The sequence below is a fragment of the Dermacentor variabilis genome, chromosome 2, assembly GCF_050947875.1.
Source record: "Dermacentor variabilis isolate Ectoservices chromosome 2, ASM5094787v1, whole genome shotgun sequence".
Lineage (NCBI taxonomy): Eukaryota > Metazoa > Arthropoda > Arachnida > Ixodida > Ixodidae > Dermacentor > Dermacentor variabilis.
This window is the reverse complement of record NC_134569.1, coordinates 28450818-28469595: the sequence shown is the minus strand read 5'-3', so window position 1 is coordinate 28469595 and position 18778 is coordinate 28450818. Positions and strand designations below refer to the sequence as shown.

Here is an 18778-nt window from a genome sequence, read left to right as displayed (position 1 = left end):
ATAACTTTTTGTCCATAGAACACCATGTATTTAGAACCTCATTATAATGAAGTGCGTTTATACATGATTTCAATGTAACGAAATTTCACATCCACCGCAAAGGAATACCGAGACAGTAACTGCAAACCTAATTAATAAAGATAAAATCAGACATCCACCTGTTCGTAGCAGTTGCTGCCTTGCGGTTTTTGCAATTGCAACCTTGCGGGTTTCGACAGAACTATTACGTAAATGCAAACCTCTGTGGATGCAGATGGTCAAATAGTTAAATGACAAGCAGCTGCTTGCGAGCGCACCTTTCAAATCGAGCTCTGCAGCCACCACCAACAGTGACTAGCAAAGCATAGCAGCGTAATTTTCCGTTTAAAGTCCCAAGTGCGATATGATCACATTGCGGCCCCCGTGCTAGTTGCTTTGGACGCAAGCGAAAGCTTGTGGGTCGAGAAAGATCGTGTCGATCAGCGCCGTCTTTCCACGTACATCTCCTTTTCAAGCGCGACCCTGGCTGCCCATGGCCGCCAGCGTAGCTAAGTGCATACGCAGCCCACTTGCTGTTTTAGAAGTAATCTTCCGCATGTGCAAAGAGTGGGCGTGTCGAAATGGCGTGTTATCATGTGCACTGTCTTCCCACACTACTAGTATTGCAAGTTGGGTGATGCGACGTTTCAGAGACACTTGAAGCGAGAGGCAGACAAAACATTTGCGCAACACCCCCCCACCACCACCCCCTCGCTGCCGGCACTTTTCACAGTAGTGTCGTCCTGTTGTGGGCAACATTATTAGCCACAAGGATATCAATGTTTAACTGCATATTAATAAAATTATTTTTTTTAAAACTGGGCATTTATGTTGACCGACAGCTATAGGGAGGTGTTAAGCAGAAAACACCGTGCGTTCATTCACTCAGGAACTGGTAGGCTTCTGCGCAATAGCCGGGACTCATCACTTGCATTGAACACATACCCGCCGTGGTTGCTAGTGGCTACGTGGTTGCTAGTGGCTACGGTGTTGGGCTGCTAAGCGCTAGGCTGCGGGATCGAATCCCAGCCATGGCAGCTGCATTTCAGCGGGGGCGAAATGTGAAAACACCCGTGTACTTAGATTTAGGTGCACATTAAAGAACCCCAGGTGGTACAAATTTCCGGAGTCCCCCACTACGGCGTGCCTCACAACCAGACCGTAGTTTTGGCACGTAAAACACCTTTTTTTTTTTTTTTTTTTTTTTTTGGAGAGGAGGGAAGTGCATAAGATCACAAGTAGAGAGGAGGCACGAAGGAAGGAGAGAATAGTGTGATGTTGCGCTTCGGTGCTCACAGCTGGCAGATGGCCTGTAGCAATTTGTCAGGTTCAGACATGTCTTGTGACGGCGCATACCATGCTGTCAACAAGCGGTATGGAAAGTCACGTTGAGGAATATCACCGAAAGAAGGGCGATGCGATGGCGACGACAGGCTGAATCAGAGGAAGCTTGTAAGGCTCGTTTAGCTACAGCAGCAGGTGAAATAAAGAGCCGAAAGGTGTGCTGCCAAGTTAAAGTAACGATGGACACCGCACCTTCTAAAAGTGGTACGAGTGATCCTGTGCAATTGCCTCGGCGGAAGAATGCTGAGGCTACGTAACAAAGAGTCTAGCACGTCTCATCATCCTGTGCAAAACAGGAATGCTCACGACGGACAAAAAAGGAAACTAATGCTCGCACATTACTGTTGCATGAATCCCATTGGTTGCCCTCAAATTTATTACTTCTGCATGTAAATGACAGTAAATTGTCACTTTGATGTGTTGCACTAACTGTTGGTAACGTTAACAAAGAAAGCATTGTGCAATGGTTACAGCGTGGAGGAACAGTGGCTAAAGGTTATGCGCCGTTTAAGTTGCCTGACCATGCCTGGCTCATTAGGATGAGAGTTGTAAGGCTACTTGGATGCTATTTTAAAAATACTATTCCCTCTTCATTAATTACAATGTGAGTGGCGCCACAGTGAAGCAACCGCACTTCTTTTAATGTACGACTATACACTACAAGACACCACTTTAGTAATGTGTAGTGCCTTTGCCCAGTTGGGCTTATTACGTAATGCAGTTTTTTGAGCTTCTTTTTACCTTCTGTAGTGAGACTCCAATGCCAAGCTATGAAAGAGCAATTACACTGACACTAAATTTGGCCCACAGTATTGCAGTTGTGGATAAATTGGTAGTTCTATGCTGCTTTGAAGTCTCTTGGAATGGCTGGTGTGGCACTGCGTACCTGTGATACAAGCGCTGTGATATTTTACACAACAATTATTGACACAACATGTATTTTATTCAATTTTGACTGAGACAACTTGTATATCTATAAATTCAAGTCATGTTAAATTTTACCTGTGTATGTACAACTGTTTCTGAAAAATCGCCCATGGTGTGCACTATGTGTTATGCAGTGTTGTTTACGACAGCAGTCTTGTTGTACACAGCCATTGTTCTTCTTGCCTGTGTATTTAGCCCAAAACAAAAGAAATATACAAAGTGCTTATCAATAATGTGCATTGTGATGCCTGGTCAAATCAAGCACTGATCGTTGTTGCATTAAATATTCTTCTTGCTTTACGGAACTGTGTCACTTTCTACAAGATTCCATTACTAAAAACACTGAAATGCTTATGCTCCTTCACGGTGAAGATGAAGTTCAACAGCTGTCTTGTAATCTTCATTACTAATTGCATTTCATTGGCATCTCTGTGGACACAAATGCACTGAGCAAGAATATCATTATCAGTGGGGTAATAAAATATTGTGCTCATATTTGCTCTTGAATGTAGTTTTTACACCTTTGGTTATGTGCCCTGGGTGAGGAGCATGGCTTAGAGACCATGAACCGTAATCTGCTTTTTATGTTCACTTTCAGCTACCTTGCCAAGGTACTTGGTGGTTAATTCATACGTCAGTACTAGGGGTGTTCGAACAGCGAAATTTTCTAATCAAATCCAATGTAATATTCAAGAAAAGTTACCTTCAAATATGAAATCAAATATTGACTATGCCTAAATTTAAATGTCAAATATAAATGTTTCCTAGTCTGCTTGGAAAAAAGAAAAGCTTGTTTACATTATTTGGTACTTGAAATGCTGTTAACTGGATGTCAGGCCAGCTCAAAAACTTGTAAATGTGACGATATATGGTATACCAGTGCCAACGAAACAAAGTAGCATGTCACTAGATGCACATAGTAGTGTGCTGTGCTTCCTGAAGGAGCTACTCGGTCAAAATTATTTCTGCCATGTGCTCGCATAAGAACTGGTTCATCTGTGCAACAACATCTGTTGTGCTGTTGTATCATTCGGAAGCCTTCGGGTGCATCATCTTTCTCTTGGTCAACTGCAACTGTCATTATGTATTACAGGAAAACCTCATTAATAAGTACTCACTTAGTAAGTAATTGCGTTATGAATTTAGTCGCAATGAATCCCCTGCCCTGTTGCCATTGAACATTTACTGGCTGACCACTCGAGCTGTAGTCACTTAATGCATGCCAAACAGTTGGTGCGTAATATTTAATTCATTTTTAGGCGCTTATAAGCGTGCAATCGGCAAAAGGTCATGCGTGCAGACCATAGATTGCGAAATTGCAGCGCAAAGACCTTCCCTGGAGTGCAGTCGCCACCGATAGTGACATCAAAATATGGCAGCCGTGATGCGTTTCCTGCTCCCATAGCTTCTAGCACTTCCACATTGTCATCATGGATGGGCCCTTCCGTATCTGACGTAGCTAGTGCATTGAGTGTCATGAAGGTGCTCGCAGAGAAGTAGGGCCTGATGGAGAAACGGGCTCGCACCCTTGCCATAATTTGATGATGCCATCATCGCCGCAAGGCCGCTACGGCAGCAAGTGAAAATCAGTTTTGCTGCCTGCTCGGAAATAAACTTGTCTGCATCTGTGCTTGAGTAAGAATTAACTTTTTTGGCCGGTAAGTCTGTAACCGCTCATATGCCATTGTCGGTGAATTAGTACATCGCTTAGTGCTTACCTCGTCCCCTGCCAACTACATGCTACAATGTTTTACTGTATACAGTATTCAAACAGTAACAAATGCTATGCAATTTCAAATAGTAGTGAACTGTTGAATGAAATAGCATGAACTATGATTAACATATGAAATACTGAATATTTGTACACCCTTAGTTCATACTTTTCTCCACTCTACCTATCATAAAAAGCTGTATGTTACACAAGGTCCAAACCTCTCTTACTAGGCAAGCAACATGGTAGCTTAGGCTCGTGTTGGTGTTATGCGAGCTGTGATAGATATAAAACAACTGTTTTGCTGCTTGAAAACGAGGTGCGGCATTGTGCCAAGTCTAATTTTAATATGTTTGGAGAACAAAAACAGTTTGGTTTTACAGTCAGGTTGTTTGCACGATGTCTGAGGATGTCAGCTTGCCTGGTCGTGCCTAATTTTTAGCTATTTCGGGTTTCTTATGCATATCTTGATCTACATTTCATAGCTAAAGAAAATGGAGGAGCATACCTCATGTTACCTGACTAGTGATGGAAGGTAAAGTTGCATGAAAATAGGTTTCACCAGTATGAATTGATTTGTTTCTGGTTAGCAGCTTTTTACATAAGAAGTAGCTGTTTATATAGAAACTTCTATGTTGAAGAGAAACAGGAACCCAATTTTTAAGTTTCTTGTTTTATTATTGATGTTTTCAGTTGTAGCTTTATTTGAGATAGAGAAATCAATCTCCGGACAATGGAACTCCAGGTACAGCATCACAGAAAAAGTGCATATACATTTTTCTATAGTCTTTGGCTAACACGTTTGTAGCAGCAACACAATAGCATGGTGGCAGGCAACCAGGAAGCCTTTGTTGGCAGATATTTGAAATGATAGTTTGATGAAGTACTACAATGTCTGCACTTTTGTATTTCTTGATTTTTCCAGTGCATGGACAAAATGGGTGGTTTATCGCTTGCAAAGTTGCAGTAAGCTGTAAATATGCTGACATTTAAGGAACACTACAGAAAAGTATTCAGTCAAACTACATTGAAAGATTAGGCTTTTGTAATAACGAATTCATCATTTGTAGCGAGAACAGAGCTTTTGTGACAAAATGAGAAAACCCAAGTGGCGCCACCTGTTGTGGTCTATGGAACCTCTGGTGTGACAGCACTGGCTCATTCATAGAGAGGAATGTTGCGTGTAGATTACGTCAACTCATCTGTTTGAGCAGGGGTATCTAAACTAAGGAGCACCAGCTAGCAACAAAGTGATATATTGGCACACAGAAAACGACGATAGACCTTTAGACAAATAATTTACGGTTCAAAGCCATGAGGGTAAAAATTCAGTTTTCCCCCCAAATTTTCGAGAACTGCCAAATTCCCTGAAGACAGCTTCACCAGGTTTTTCTCTGATGTTAGACACCTTGAACAATGCTAAATAAACTAAATTAAAATGGCATGTCACTACAGCATAAGTACATTTATAGTGCAAGTTCAGACAAAGAAACAAAAATAATTTGGATTGTTGAACAGCTGCACTTAATTTAACATGTCAAATGTTGAAACATGATCAAGATTATTAGATACAAATTTGCTAAGGTCATCCAATGCTGCAGTTAATCTGACATAGCTCAAGCTATTTTTTACTCAAATTTCTCTGCCCAGCCCACCTCCGCACACACTGTGTGTATTAGATATATTCTGGGAGTGTGGTGTTGATTTATACATACACATTTTGTCATAGCTTTCTCAGATGCTTGTTTCTAACAAACACCCATAAACAAGGTCACACCTTGGCTATTCTTTGGTAGAAGCAGCTCAAGGGCTGAACTGGTTCTTAGCAAATTTTTCACAAAGTATTAAATATCTGGGCCAGTATTTTGTAACGATGCCTTTTCCGGATGCAAATACCTTCCGGTGCATTTAGCGTTCGCTAGTGGACATGCTCTGGCCCGTGCAGGGCCTGGAACATGGCCACTCACAAACGTCAAAAGCACCAAAAGGCATTGGAAAAAGCATCGCTGCAAAATACCGGCCCTGCATAGTTGTCAAAGTTACAGCTACAAAGTTGCAAACTACAGCTGTACAAACTACATTTGAGTAAGCATTTATCAAAGCAGACAAAATTTTTATATTTTTATATTTCACAATGTAGTTAGTTCACAAGAGTTTTCACCGTCTATTTAAAAACTGTAATGCATATGTTTATATTTCAATATTGAAGGCAGTCATTTTTCAGAAAAGACACTTCTGAGCTGCCATAATGGTTATGACATTCTGCTGCAAAATTGCAAATTTGACTTCAAGCAGTGGCAGCCCAATTCTAACAGGAGCAGAATGCAAGAATGCCTGTACTGTTAAAAATATTCTAGGGAAATGCATGAGGTATAGAAAGCTTCACACATGTTTATTGTACATTCTGGAAAGAACAACACACAACAGTGTTGCAAGACCTTATTAGTGCTCAATTTGTTATGCATTATTCCTCTTCCTGATATGGCCTACAATGCAATCTGTCCTTTGCCAAAAATACATGAAAAGCCTGTTTACAATGTTGACTAGATCAACCACAAACCTCGACAGCAGGTACTTTTGCACTCTCCATCACTGTGATATTGAAAAACGTCTTGAATGACAGTGACCGTAGAAGCATTGGCCATACAGTTTCGAATTGGAAAGCTTGGTTGATTACACAAATTTCTTTTCAAAAGAATTCCTCACATTACTTGCAAATCAGTTTCATAATTTTCTGAAATGCAACTTCAAAAATAGCACACACAGCCACATTGCAGGTGCCTCAGAAAGACGGTATTTATACTATAACTTTGAACAGATCACATGAACACCGCCCATATTTTCCACACTACTAACAGCTTTGCACGCTCGCACTTCGATTTTTACGATGTGTAAAAAATTATGCATCGCCAGCACTGTCGTAATCTAACTGCACGTCCAGTTCACCATACACACTCCTAAGCATGTCAATCACTGAATGCTGAATGAAGTCAACTTCTTCCGGCGGACAGTAAGCATCAATGCTGGAACGAGCTATCGTTATCACTGCTGGTGCTGCACACAAGCTCTGGAGAAAACGAGCTGTGCTGGCAATGAGATCCAAGACTTCCTGCTTTGAGCTTCGGTGGTGAGGTAATGTAGAATCCAAGTCGCACGTGCAACCAGCATCGTGAACCAAGTCTGCATGCAGAGTTTCTCCTATTGGGGGACGTTCCTTCAGGTCACTGCATAAAGCCACCAGCTCAGCTGGGTATGAAGGCTCTCCGAGGCTGTTTTCATCGACTGGCTGCTCCAGGTTCTTGCTGTCCTGCAACTGGTAGTTAAGACAGGTCCTCAGGTGTTCAAGTTGCCTAGCACGACCATCTTGAGCTTCCTGCAGCAGTGTGGCAAAAAAGTTTGACTATAGAAGAAAACATTGATGGGGTTTCAAAAGAAAAATATTCGCGCAGAAACTCCTCTGATAGTTGTCTAAGTATACGTAAGCATTGTGCCAGTTGCTCATCTCCATGTAGCCCAGCATCGTCATTAATGTTATGAAACTTTATATGACAAGTATGAACCCTAGTCAACCCTTTTCGGACTAGATCCGAGCCTTATCAACCTTTATCAGTTATCAATCTTATAAAACTCGATTGGAGCCTTGTCAACCCTTATCAGTCAGTATCGACCTTATCACAATTGATCCAATCCTTGTCAACCCCTATTGGACATGATTTGATCCTCAACTCTTATCAGTTCATATTAACCTTTTTTTTTCAGAATTTCTCTGACCATTATAAGTCCTTATCGCTCTTCAGCACCTTATTCATCCCCATCGAACCATTATCAACAGTGATGAGTCTCATATAACCCTTCATGACTCCTTATCAACTCGCTGACTGCTTATCTGTCTGCATTGTGTGACATGAAGTACATGAGTCCTCACAGATCTGCGGAATTTCGGTCGGCGAAGGAACGCCTCCAACGGAAGGCACATCGTGCAACCACCGAAACTCGTCGGGGATGTGGCGTATTTGGCATTAAATTTTCCCAAAATCAGAATTTTTCTGTCTACAATACTCCAAGTCGGCTCTACATGTAGTCCTAGAGATGGCTTTTATTCTGCATCGCGAAATCTTTCGACAGAGCCTTCATAGAAACTGTTCTCTTTTGCCATTTGTTTTGTACCGCTGGTACAACACATTCATATAGTTCAGATATATTCACCTTCAGCGAGCACGGGTGTTTAGCCCAGTGGAAGAAGAAGAGGCTTGTTCGAACGGCCACGTTTGCGATGAGCTCCGCTGGAAACAGCGCATCGGCCCTCGGCCGAGGATCAAACCCACCGTCAACTACTGATTCCGGTAATTATAAAGTCGTTCTCTCTCGTCTACCGACTGGAAATACCGTTCTCAATTCAGTTTTCCTGCATGCTGACCTGGCAGGGCGGCCAAATCGGGCCCCGGACTTTCGCGATGCACTCCTTTCAGTGCCAAATGCAACTGGTATCCTCGGCGCTGGACAATACCAGATGAGCCATTTGTGGTTCGTCACATATGTCAACAGCATCGCGAAACAGAAACTTGTCGACAAAGGCGAGTTGCTGGTGAAGGGCCTCAAGTGCCTTGTCATAGACCCGGAATGCAAAAATATCAAGATGAAGCTTCTTTGGCTTCCCCTACACCTCGAACAGAGACGGATTGTTGAAGCACTAGAGCCATATGGCACAGTGAAGTCCATCACGAGAGAAATGTGGCGGTGTGACGGCATGGAGGGCTGGCAAATGACTGATCGAGACGTAGCGTTCACACTGAAAGATGGGGTTTCTGCCAGTAATCTGCCACATCTATTGAGCACACACAGCCACCAGTGCCTCATCTTGGTTCCTGGGCGACCACCACTTTGCCTCCGGTGCAACAGAGTTGGGCATATCTGACGACATTGTAGAACACCGCGCTGCAGTAACTGTCACCGCTACGGTCACCCTGCAGATGCATGTGTCGGAACCTACGCCGACAAGCTTCGTGGAAATAGACCAGCTGAGGATGGATACCATCACCGATCATCTAATGGACGTGAGCGAAGTTGTGGATGCAACTGGCGAAACACTCCCTGAGACTCATCGACAAGAACAGATTAAGCCGTCATCGGCCGAAATTAGCCTCAGCCAGAAGCCTGCAAGCGAAGATGAGACTAAGGCGCCTGAAGACGAACCAACCGTGTCATGGGCAGAATCGCCACCAAATCAAGATCGCTCACCGTCAGTGGAATCTGGATCGATGTGCGAGGCCGCTAAGAAGCGTCCAGCGCCATCTGACAATCCATCTCTCTCGGGAAAGGAGGCTCGCATTCCCAAAGTGTCAAAGTTAACAAAGCCGCTCCGGGGAACACCTACTCCTGCAGATGTCCCTTGTGTTAACGTGCACCAAAAGGTCCATAGTGCATCACCTCATCGTGAAGGGAGTGGTGCACCTCTGGAGCAGCGTTTAAACGCTGCACCTACATAGGTAATCATGGCGGGCGCTCTTCCCTTCCATTTTGGCACTTTAAATGTCTGTGACTTACAAAATAAGCGACGGAAAGTACAGCTTCTACATTTGTTACACAATAGAAAATTAGATATTGCTGCTATCCAAGAAACAAAGATTGAATCCGACGAAAACACAGAAGTAGCTCTATCTCCTTTCCTATCTGACTATAATGTTTGTGTCAGCCATGCAGTAGGCGTTTCCGCAGGTTGTATGTTATTTGTTAGCAAGCATTTACAATGTAATTTGCTACGTTTGTTTACAGATAGGGAAGGGCGCCTAATCTGTTGCGATATTGATATCTGTGGCACGAGTTGCAGTTTTAGATTTATGTGCGTTTATGCCCCGAACAAGTTACGTGAACGTGAGTGTTTCTTATCTCTAGAACATCAGTTTTGTACTGATCGTGCATTAGTCCTCTTCGGAGACTTTAACTGTGTATGCAACGCGCAAGATCGTACGCCACTGAAGCTGAGACACGATCGAAGTAGTGATGCTTTGCAACGCCTGATATGTGATTATCAGCTTGTGGACATTGGGGAAAATGAAAAGACAGGATGCCGATATACACACTTCCAGGGTACCTCGCATGCAAGGATTGACCGAATTTATGTTTCACTTAGTGCGCTACCACTTACTTATAGTTACACTGTGCACCCTATATTTTTTAATGACCATTGCCTAGTGTCAGCACTGTTTGGCAGCCGTCGTTACCAAAGTCGGTGTTGGGAGCTGTGGAAGTTTAACAACCAGTTACTTTCTCGTGAGTGTTTCTTAAATCGTGTTACTGAGCTCATAGCTCATGTGTCATGCCGCAAGGACTTGCCACTCTTTGCTTTGTGGGAATTATTCAAACAGGAAGCTAAAATGATAGCTATTGAAGAATCATCAATATTAGCCTTGGAAAAAAAGAATAATTACAAAGCATTGCATAGACTTTTGAGTGAATTACATGAGCTTGCATGCCTACATCCGGGTCAATATATTGATGATATTTATAAGGTCAAGGCACAGTTACAAACTCCGAGCGCAGAAAAATACAGAGGTGCACTAGTGCGTGCGCGAGAGCAGCGTTTCCTGGAAGAACAGCCTTGCAGTAGGGCCCTTGGTGATGAGCGCCGACACGAGCTGTCTAAACAAATACTAGAGATAGAGTATGGTGGAATCATTGTCAATGAGCCTACTCTAATAACTAAAGCATTTTTTTAACATTATCAAAAACTATTTCGAGACCATAAACCATTGGATACAGATGCTGCCAAAAAAATTGTATCATTGCTGCCCCAGTTAAATCAAGATGATTATGATTATACAAATGAAAACATTGATATTAATGAGCTAACTGCATGCATCGATTCGTTAGTGAAGGTCAAGACGCCCGGCCCGGATGGCCTTACTGCCAAATTTTATCAGTGTTTTCGTTCCCTCTTATCGCCATTATTACTTCAGGTGTACCAAGAGACCTTAGAAGCAGGGTACCTAACCACCACAATGTACGAAGGACACACCGTCCTTATAGCCAAAAGCGATGATGAGACTAAATTGCAAAAAGTTGACGGATATCGGCCTATCTCCTTATGCAATGTGGATTATAAAATTTTTGCTAAGGTATTAGCTAACTGTTTGCAAGCTGTAATAAGGTCTGTGGTCGGTGATCATCAAACATGTGGCATCAGCGGCCGGTTCATTCAGACGAACATTCATGTTGTGAGATTGGTGCTAGAGTGTTTAGCTGAGGGGATTGGACAGGTGGCAATGGTGCAGCTAGATCTGGCTAAGGCGTTCAACTTGGTGAATCACTCATTCCTGTTTACTGTACTAGAGCATATAAATAACGGATCTCGGCTCCTTAGAGGTGTCAGGATATGTTATTCTAATGGATCAACGAGACTGATAGTGAATGGCTCTCTCTCCGATCCGATTAGGCTTTTATCATTAGTACGACAAGGATGCCCTTTGTCACCGCTTCTGTTCTGCTTGTATTTAGAGCCACTTTGTATGAGCATTCTTAAAGAACAAAATTTCCAAGGGTTTAAATTACTGACTAATGAGGTTCGGGTTCTTGCGTATGCAGATGACGTGGCCTTTTTTTTGCACCGATAAAAAGAGTGTAAAGACTGCGCTTGCAAATACACAAGAATTTTGTGCGGCGTCAGGTGCAAGCGTTAACTTTGAAAAAAGTTCAGGTTTCTGGTTTGGATTATGGGCCACAATGCCATCACATTACGCAGGCATTCAATGGAAAGAGGATCTGCATTATTTAGGTGTGCCTCTCTCACAGCATAGAAATAGCAACGCTCATTGGTCGGGAGAAGTTGGCAAAATTCAACGTAAAGTGAATTCATGGCGAGGGCTGAATTTGTCAATGTTCATTCGTGCTGAAGTGTGCAACATGTTCTTAGCTTCCCGTCTTATATATGTGCTGCAAGTACTGCACTGCTCACGAGTTCGCCTTCAGGCACTGCATCACGTATTTGCAACATTCATTTGGAGTTCGAGCTGTGAATCAATGCAGCGCGACAATCTGTTCTTCCCCCTTGAACATGGTGGCCTAGGATTAGTACACCTCTTTATCAGGCAAATTGTTTCTCGTCTGTTTTTCTTTCAAGACAGTGACCATCCGTTTTTGGGTGAAATGTTGCAACTCTGTTTAGTTCATTATGCTCCTGATATAGTAGTGTCATCAAATGTCAAAGATGTCTCACAGGCTCCTTGAGGCTTCCTCAAAGAGGTTGTTGACACATTTATTTTCTTGAAAGTTAGATTCAGCCTGGAGTAAGTGTTCACTGCCAGTCGAAAAGCAATTTCTGCGGCACTGGTGGACTCTATATTCCCAGATCCTTTGTATCGTGCACCTTATTTAGGCCGACCTTATCAGGATATACTTAAGCGCGTCCAAAAAATGTGTGTACCTCCTGGAGTAAAAACATTTTTCTTTAAATTACATTCAGAAACACTTCCTGTTAAAACTTGGTTAAATTCGAGGGGTTGCTTTGTGCCGTGGTCAACAAACTGTCGGCTCTGTCCACGTGCCGAAACGATAGATCCATAGACTGTAGGGACGCTGTATTTTTTTGGGACATTCTCCAACGGACACTTAAAAAGGACATTGACATAACTCCATATTCAATTAGGTTTCTACCATTTAAGGTTACGGGTGGCCCTCCCTATGACATGTTCATAGTACTTGGCTTATATAGCTTGTGGAGAAGTAGACTGTGTGATCGCCATGCCGAAAGCCCGCGATCTACAAAATCCTTCTTTCGTGAAAGTGCTGCCTATGTAAGAAGTGTGTACGCTGCGCAGGACCCTCCGCCAGACTGGATGCACTTGTTGGGTGCAAGTGTGTGTTTGCGCGAGTTTTAAGTGTGTAGTTGTGTCAACATTGTAATACACTTTCAGTTTTGCTTTCCATGTAATAAAGAAAAAAAAAACGGGTGTTTAGCCCAGTGGGAAAGACACTCGGCCTCTGAGCATGGGGGTGTAGGTTCGAAACTCGCCACCGCCAATGTTTTTCCTTTCGAATTTATTTTGCTTTATACATTATTTTTTTATAGCGATTTGTTTTATGTGACTAACCAATGGGTTTCCGTGTTAGGTAGGCATGGAAATGTTTACGCACTGAAATGTTCTAATGGAACCATATCAGTCCTGCACCACAAGGTCTGTAGTTTACACAGTTAAATGGAACGCCATCAAGCTTTGAATTTCCTTTCCCTTATTCTCGGTCTGTGTTTATAGCACTAATACGTTATGAACACATTCCAACTCACCTAGTTATTGTTGATGTATTTTTGTTTACCCTCCCCCCAAGGTTTGATTTAGCTGCTGCCAACAGGCCACAGGAATCCATAGCTGCATGATGCTTGCTCGTGCGACTGATGTCCCAGTTATGTGAATGTGCCAGGGCAATTAACTGGCAGACACAGTTGACATTTGGGCATGGCACACCTGGCTGGTGATAAACATTGCTCTCTCTGAACACACACTCACATACGGTATACAGGGTGCCCCAACTATCATGCACCAGCAGGTTTTTAAAAAAAGGCGAGATTATTCTATGCGAATAAGACCAACTACATGTTGTTGAGGGTCTTGCTGAGAAACCAGCAGTAATATTTTAGTCCCTGCCATACAATCAGTAATTAAAATAATCATTATAATTGGCAAGATGTAATGGATTGCAAAGAATTGTGAGAGCTGTCAAAATGAGGTGTTTCCAGCAAGGTACAGATTATGTGTTTCCTTAAAGATTGCAAAATATGAAAAGCAACATGTGACTGTGCACCTACATGTGCTAGAGCCATATACAGTAATTATATACGGAGTTATCGTTTATTTATTTATTTATTTATTTATTTATTTATTATACCCTCAGGGCCAAAGGCATTACAGAGGGGAGTGGGTAATATAGGTTACAAATACAATCAATACAATACAGTGAATTTTGTTAGAACATAATTTCAACATTCTCCAAAATAAACGAAGGTTGTTAGTGCATCGCAAAATCGTTGATTACCTTGAATGGCTGCAATATTGGGAGGGAGGCAGTTCCATTCGACAGATGTCTGGGGAAGGTAGGACTGAAAAAAAGCTTTAGTATTGAATTTTTTTATGCCAACCTTGTGCCAATGATCAATGCAATGGGAGATGTATTCTGGTGGTGAAATAAAATCGTCGTGTAGCGTGATGTGATGATATACCTTGTGGAATAGAGTGAGGCAATCGATTTTCCATCGAATTTTTAAAGATGGGAGAGAACGGTTAGGGGGTTTTCACGGCTGTGATACTTGCGGTACGGTTGTAATTTGAAAAGATGAAGCGGAGTTATCTAGTATAAGTTCGAGAGAATATACAAGATTTTCATGCCCAGGGTCCCTTAGGTCGTATTAGTGATTTGTAAAGTAGGAGCTTTAAGGACGATGGAGCAGCAGAGAAGTTGCGACGTAAATACCCTAACATGCAATTACCGATATTAGTAACGTATTATTATGGGCATTCCATGTTAAGTTTCGTGATATATGTACATCTAGATATTTATATGATGCAAAGGAATCAAGAGGAATGCCATTAAGACAATAAGAAGGGGAAGTGTTAGAGCAGCGAGAAACACGCATGAACTTACATTTGTTAATATTTAATTTCATTTTCCACATTGTGCACCAGTTAGAGACCAAATTAAGATCGGTCTGGAGAGTATTAATGTCGTTGAGGTTACATATTTCTCGGAAAATTACACAGTCGTGAGCAAAAAGGATGGCAGAAGATAGGGTGGACGGAAGGTCATTAATATAAATTAAAAATAGAAGTGGTCCGAGGATGGATCCTTGCGGTACACCAGCTAGCACGTTAGTAAGCGGTGAGGTTGTGCCATTAGTGAAAACAAACTGCTAACGGTTGAGAAGGAAAGATTGAATCCATCTAAAGACATGTGGATCAAGATTAAGATGACTTAATTTATAAAGCAACAATTGATGGCACACTTTATCAAAAGCTTTCGAAAAGTCTAAAAAGATGCAATCACCACTGACTGGTCAAGAATGCAATGTAATTTATCAGAGAATGACAGTAACTGCGTTTCGCAGGAATATGTTTGACGGAAACCATGCTGTGAAGAAGAAAAAGAAAGAGTTATCATGTGCTAGCAGCATGTGCTAGTGAGTGAAATGGGAGGATAATTTTGAGGCACATGCTTATTACCGGATTTGTAAAGTGGGACCACCTTCCCGATTTTCCAGTCGTTAGGAAGGCTTGATAAATCGAGCAACTGCTGAAGCAGTTTTGTTAGTATAAATGAACTATAAGTGCAAGTACTTTTTAGGAATTTAGAACTAATTTCATAACACCCCAGCGATGAATCGTGGTTTAAAGACTTAATTTAGCAACGCCAGGAGCATCAATAGTTATTGGCGACATAATGGAAAATCTGTGGTGCGGCATATCTGGAAGATCAACTGTTACGCTCGAGGAAAAGCTCTCAATGAGTGCTCTATTCAGTGCGGTAGCACAAAGATTATTTGGGATTATGTTTCCGGAGGTATCTTGCAATGTAATTAAAGGGTCGTGTGCAGGGTGTATAATGTGCCAGAACTTTTTAACATTTGTTTTCAAAATAGATGGTAAAGTAGAGGACAAAAAGTTGTTCTTTGCAAGTTTCTGGGTTTTCACGTATGTGTCGGAAGCAGTCTTGGTATGTCGATGATCGCTCAATAGAAGGTGAAGTTTATGTGGCTGTTTGATGGCACTACTACCCCGCGAATGCTATGTAGCATTCGCGGGATAGTAGTGCCATTAAACAGTCTCAGTAGCCAAACCAAGCTGTTCATCTCAGGCTTGCTGGTCGGAGCAGCGCGTTTCCTTGATGCTAGTATGCAATAAATGCCACGGGCTGCTAGAAATGAAAAGAACATGCGTGCTGTTATTGTCACTGCTTGGCCCAATAACAGATGGACAGCTTGCTTTCCTCCTGAAACTGTTTGATGGTGCTCAAACATACTGCCAGGGATGTGGTCATCATTGTGAATCGATACAAACCTTGCCAGAACAGTGCCTTTACTAACCAATTAAAGTTAATTTACATTTACCTGTTAGAAAATAATAGAAAATTATGCCAGATGCCATGTTCAGTCTCTGTTTCTCTACTGGAATCATTTCTTGCACAGGACTGCATCCGCACTGTGCACATGTGCACCAAGACGCTAAAGCTGCATTTATATCAGTGCGGCAAGTGGCACATTGCATTGCATTTCTTGACCATTGGATCCATGTACACGGCGGTAATGTGCTAGGAAAGCAAATCGAATTATGGGCCGGAAGAGGGGCAGATCAAGGACGATAAGCAAACTCATGCGATGCATGTAAACACTGGCATATTGCATCGAGGGAGAGAGTAAAAGTGAGACAGTTGCTCGCCTGTGCTCTTATCTCACCAGCAAAACGCTCTCTCCAGAGATGGGCTCCTGCTTGTTTAAAACGAAGGGCAATACACTGCTGTTGCATTCGTATGTAAATGCAGCTCAAGTGTGTAAGTGGTGGCCTTGCACAACTAGAAATGTGATTGATATCCTTTATCAGCTAATTTCAACTACTAACGGGGGCATCCACATATTCAATGATTGATTGTGTCATGTTACACAGCTTCTAAGGCTACCTAAGTGGTGTGGCAACCAACCTTGATCTTCTGTGCATCACGCACATCTTTTGGCCAGTCCCAGTGGTAAAGTTTTCGCAGCATGGCCATCTGGCTGGCAGTGAACATGAGTGAGAAGGGGTCCTGCGTGCTGTAAAAGTCAAGATCAATGTCGAGCACCAGCTGTCGTGAGCTGCTTGGCCGCCAGGTCTCATCCAGGGCTCGCTGCATGAGTAGCCAGTCCAGTGGCCGCACCCTCAGAGTCACCCCGTGTGCACCGGACAGCTCTTCACTAGGTGCCCAAGCACACTCACTCAGGAAGTATGGCAGTGCACTGGAAACCTTGGCACGTCCATCCTGGAAAACACGTATAAGGCTGCAAGGATAAGTGTTTTTGCTAGTGCGTGATGGCTAATGGAAAATTTTTTAGGATTAAATTATGGTGTTTTACGTACCGAAACCATGACCTGATCATGAGGCACGCCATAGTGGGGGTACTCCGGAATTTTGACCACCTGGGGTTCTCTAACGTGCACCTAAATCTAAGTACACGGGCGTTTTCGCATTTCGCCCCCATCGAAATTCGGCCGCCGTGGGCGGGATTCGAGCTCGCGACCTCGTGCTAAGCAGCCCGATACCATAGCCACTAAGCAACCGCGGCGGGTTGCTCATGGAACGGCTAATCGTGGAGCGACTAATCAGCTCACTCACTCTCAATGAATGGTATTTGCGAAGTTTAGCACAACATGCATCCCGGATAAGGACACACGTTCGGCATTGTTGGCTTGACTTTTGTAGAGCGTAAAGTTAAGCAATACAGGGAACGGCAGTAAACGTAATGGAATTTAGCACTCGTACTGTTTCCTTCCTAACTATCGCATGTGGTTTAACTATAAGGTATGAAAATGTACCCCAGGTTACAGTTAAGTGATGGCAAGTTACCATGGGGTATGCTTGTTTCCGCAGCAATTTCCCATACGAGGCGTTGACAACCACGCTAGGAATTCTTAGTCACTTGTACGACATTTACTCTGGAACATTTGACCATAATTTGGGAGTCTTCCTGCGCATAAATATTTTGCCAGCAGCACACTCTTAATATGACATGGCAAATATGGCACAGCTTCTAAAATGTGTTCTGGGCAGAGCATAAATGCAAGAAACTTATCGCTCAAGATAACACTGTCAACACCCGCAGTTCCCAAAACAAGCAAAGTAAGTTAACTGTACACAAACCGGACTTGATAAAGCTGACAGCACTGGGGAACAAGGAAACGCACGATAACAAAGGCTCAACTTAAGGCGGCACCGAAACGATGAAGCACGCGTAGCTGAATCCTGGCTTGAAGCTTCATGCAAGCGAAGCACTGTTGAACTTGCCTTTTCGCCAATTAGAAAGCAGTGGTCTCCGTCGGGCAATTGATCTGACCAGGGTGAACGAACCCAAAGCAGGCGGTCAAAGTGACCTGCCAAAGCACCAGGCATAATCCAGCTTTCAATGTCAATAGATGACATCACATGTTCACGGTCCTGGATCTTTTGCGGTTCGAGCTGGGGAGGAATCACAAGGTCCGGATGGGCATCGAAATGAATCAATAGCAGGCCATCGAAGTTCAATTTCTTGGACCCAATGGCACGGTAGATGTAATCCAATGCATGAAAGTGTGGCTCAACCACATGAACCGGAATAGCGCGACCCATTGTACTAAATGTGCCGCCGGTGTTCACGCATTCATTGAAAACAAAGCAAGCAAGCAAACCCGGCAAGCGGCGCAAGTAGCATGGTTTCCTACAAGTTTACAGTTTATGCTCAAACAATGGCTCGGAACACCTATGGACACAGAAAACCTATATGCTATGGTCATGAATAATAATACGGTTAATAAAGAACAAACTTGGCTATGGATGCGTGTAGAGCATAACAGACAACGGTTGAGTGAACCGAACGTAGCTCTCCCGCTGAGGCGCCGCGTGTGGAAAAATTGTGCGAGGGCGCTGCGAGCGAACTGAATTCAGGTGAAGACGCGCTTCGCGGCATATTCAGCTGCGGGCGCTGAGACTGATTGCACGAGTACACTCGTATAATGGTGATTTATTTCAACAGCAAAATTATATTGACACATTTTTACTCCGTAGACATAT

General features: G+C 43.0%; 1 protein-coding gene across 2 annotated transcripts; it reads right to left on the bottom strand.

Moving 5' to 3' along the window:
- Positions 1-5258: 5258 nt before the first annotated feature.
- MESR6 (misexpression suppressor of ras 6) lies at positions 5259-18571 on the bottom strand. Of its 2 annotated transcripts, none has more exons than XM_075680031.1 (3): positions 18017-18571; positions 16679-16993; positions 5259-7373 (listed from the first exon to the last, which is right to left on the bottom strand). In XM_075680031.1, the coding sequence occupies exons 1-3, from the start codon at positions 18335-18337 to the stop codon at positions 6900-6902; spliced, it is 1110 nt and encodes a 369-aa protein (XP_075536146.1). In that variant the 5' UTR covers positions 18338-18571; the 3' UTR covers positions 5259-6899. The 2 variants fall into 2 exon arrangements, with proteins under 2 accessions (XP_075536146.1, XP_075536147.1); XM_075680032.1 differs by having other exon boundaries at positions 5259-7313.
- Between the last annotated feature and the right edge of the window lie 207 nt (positions 18572-18778).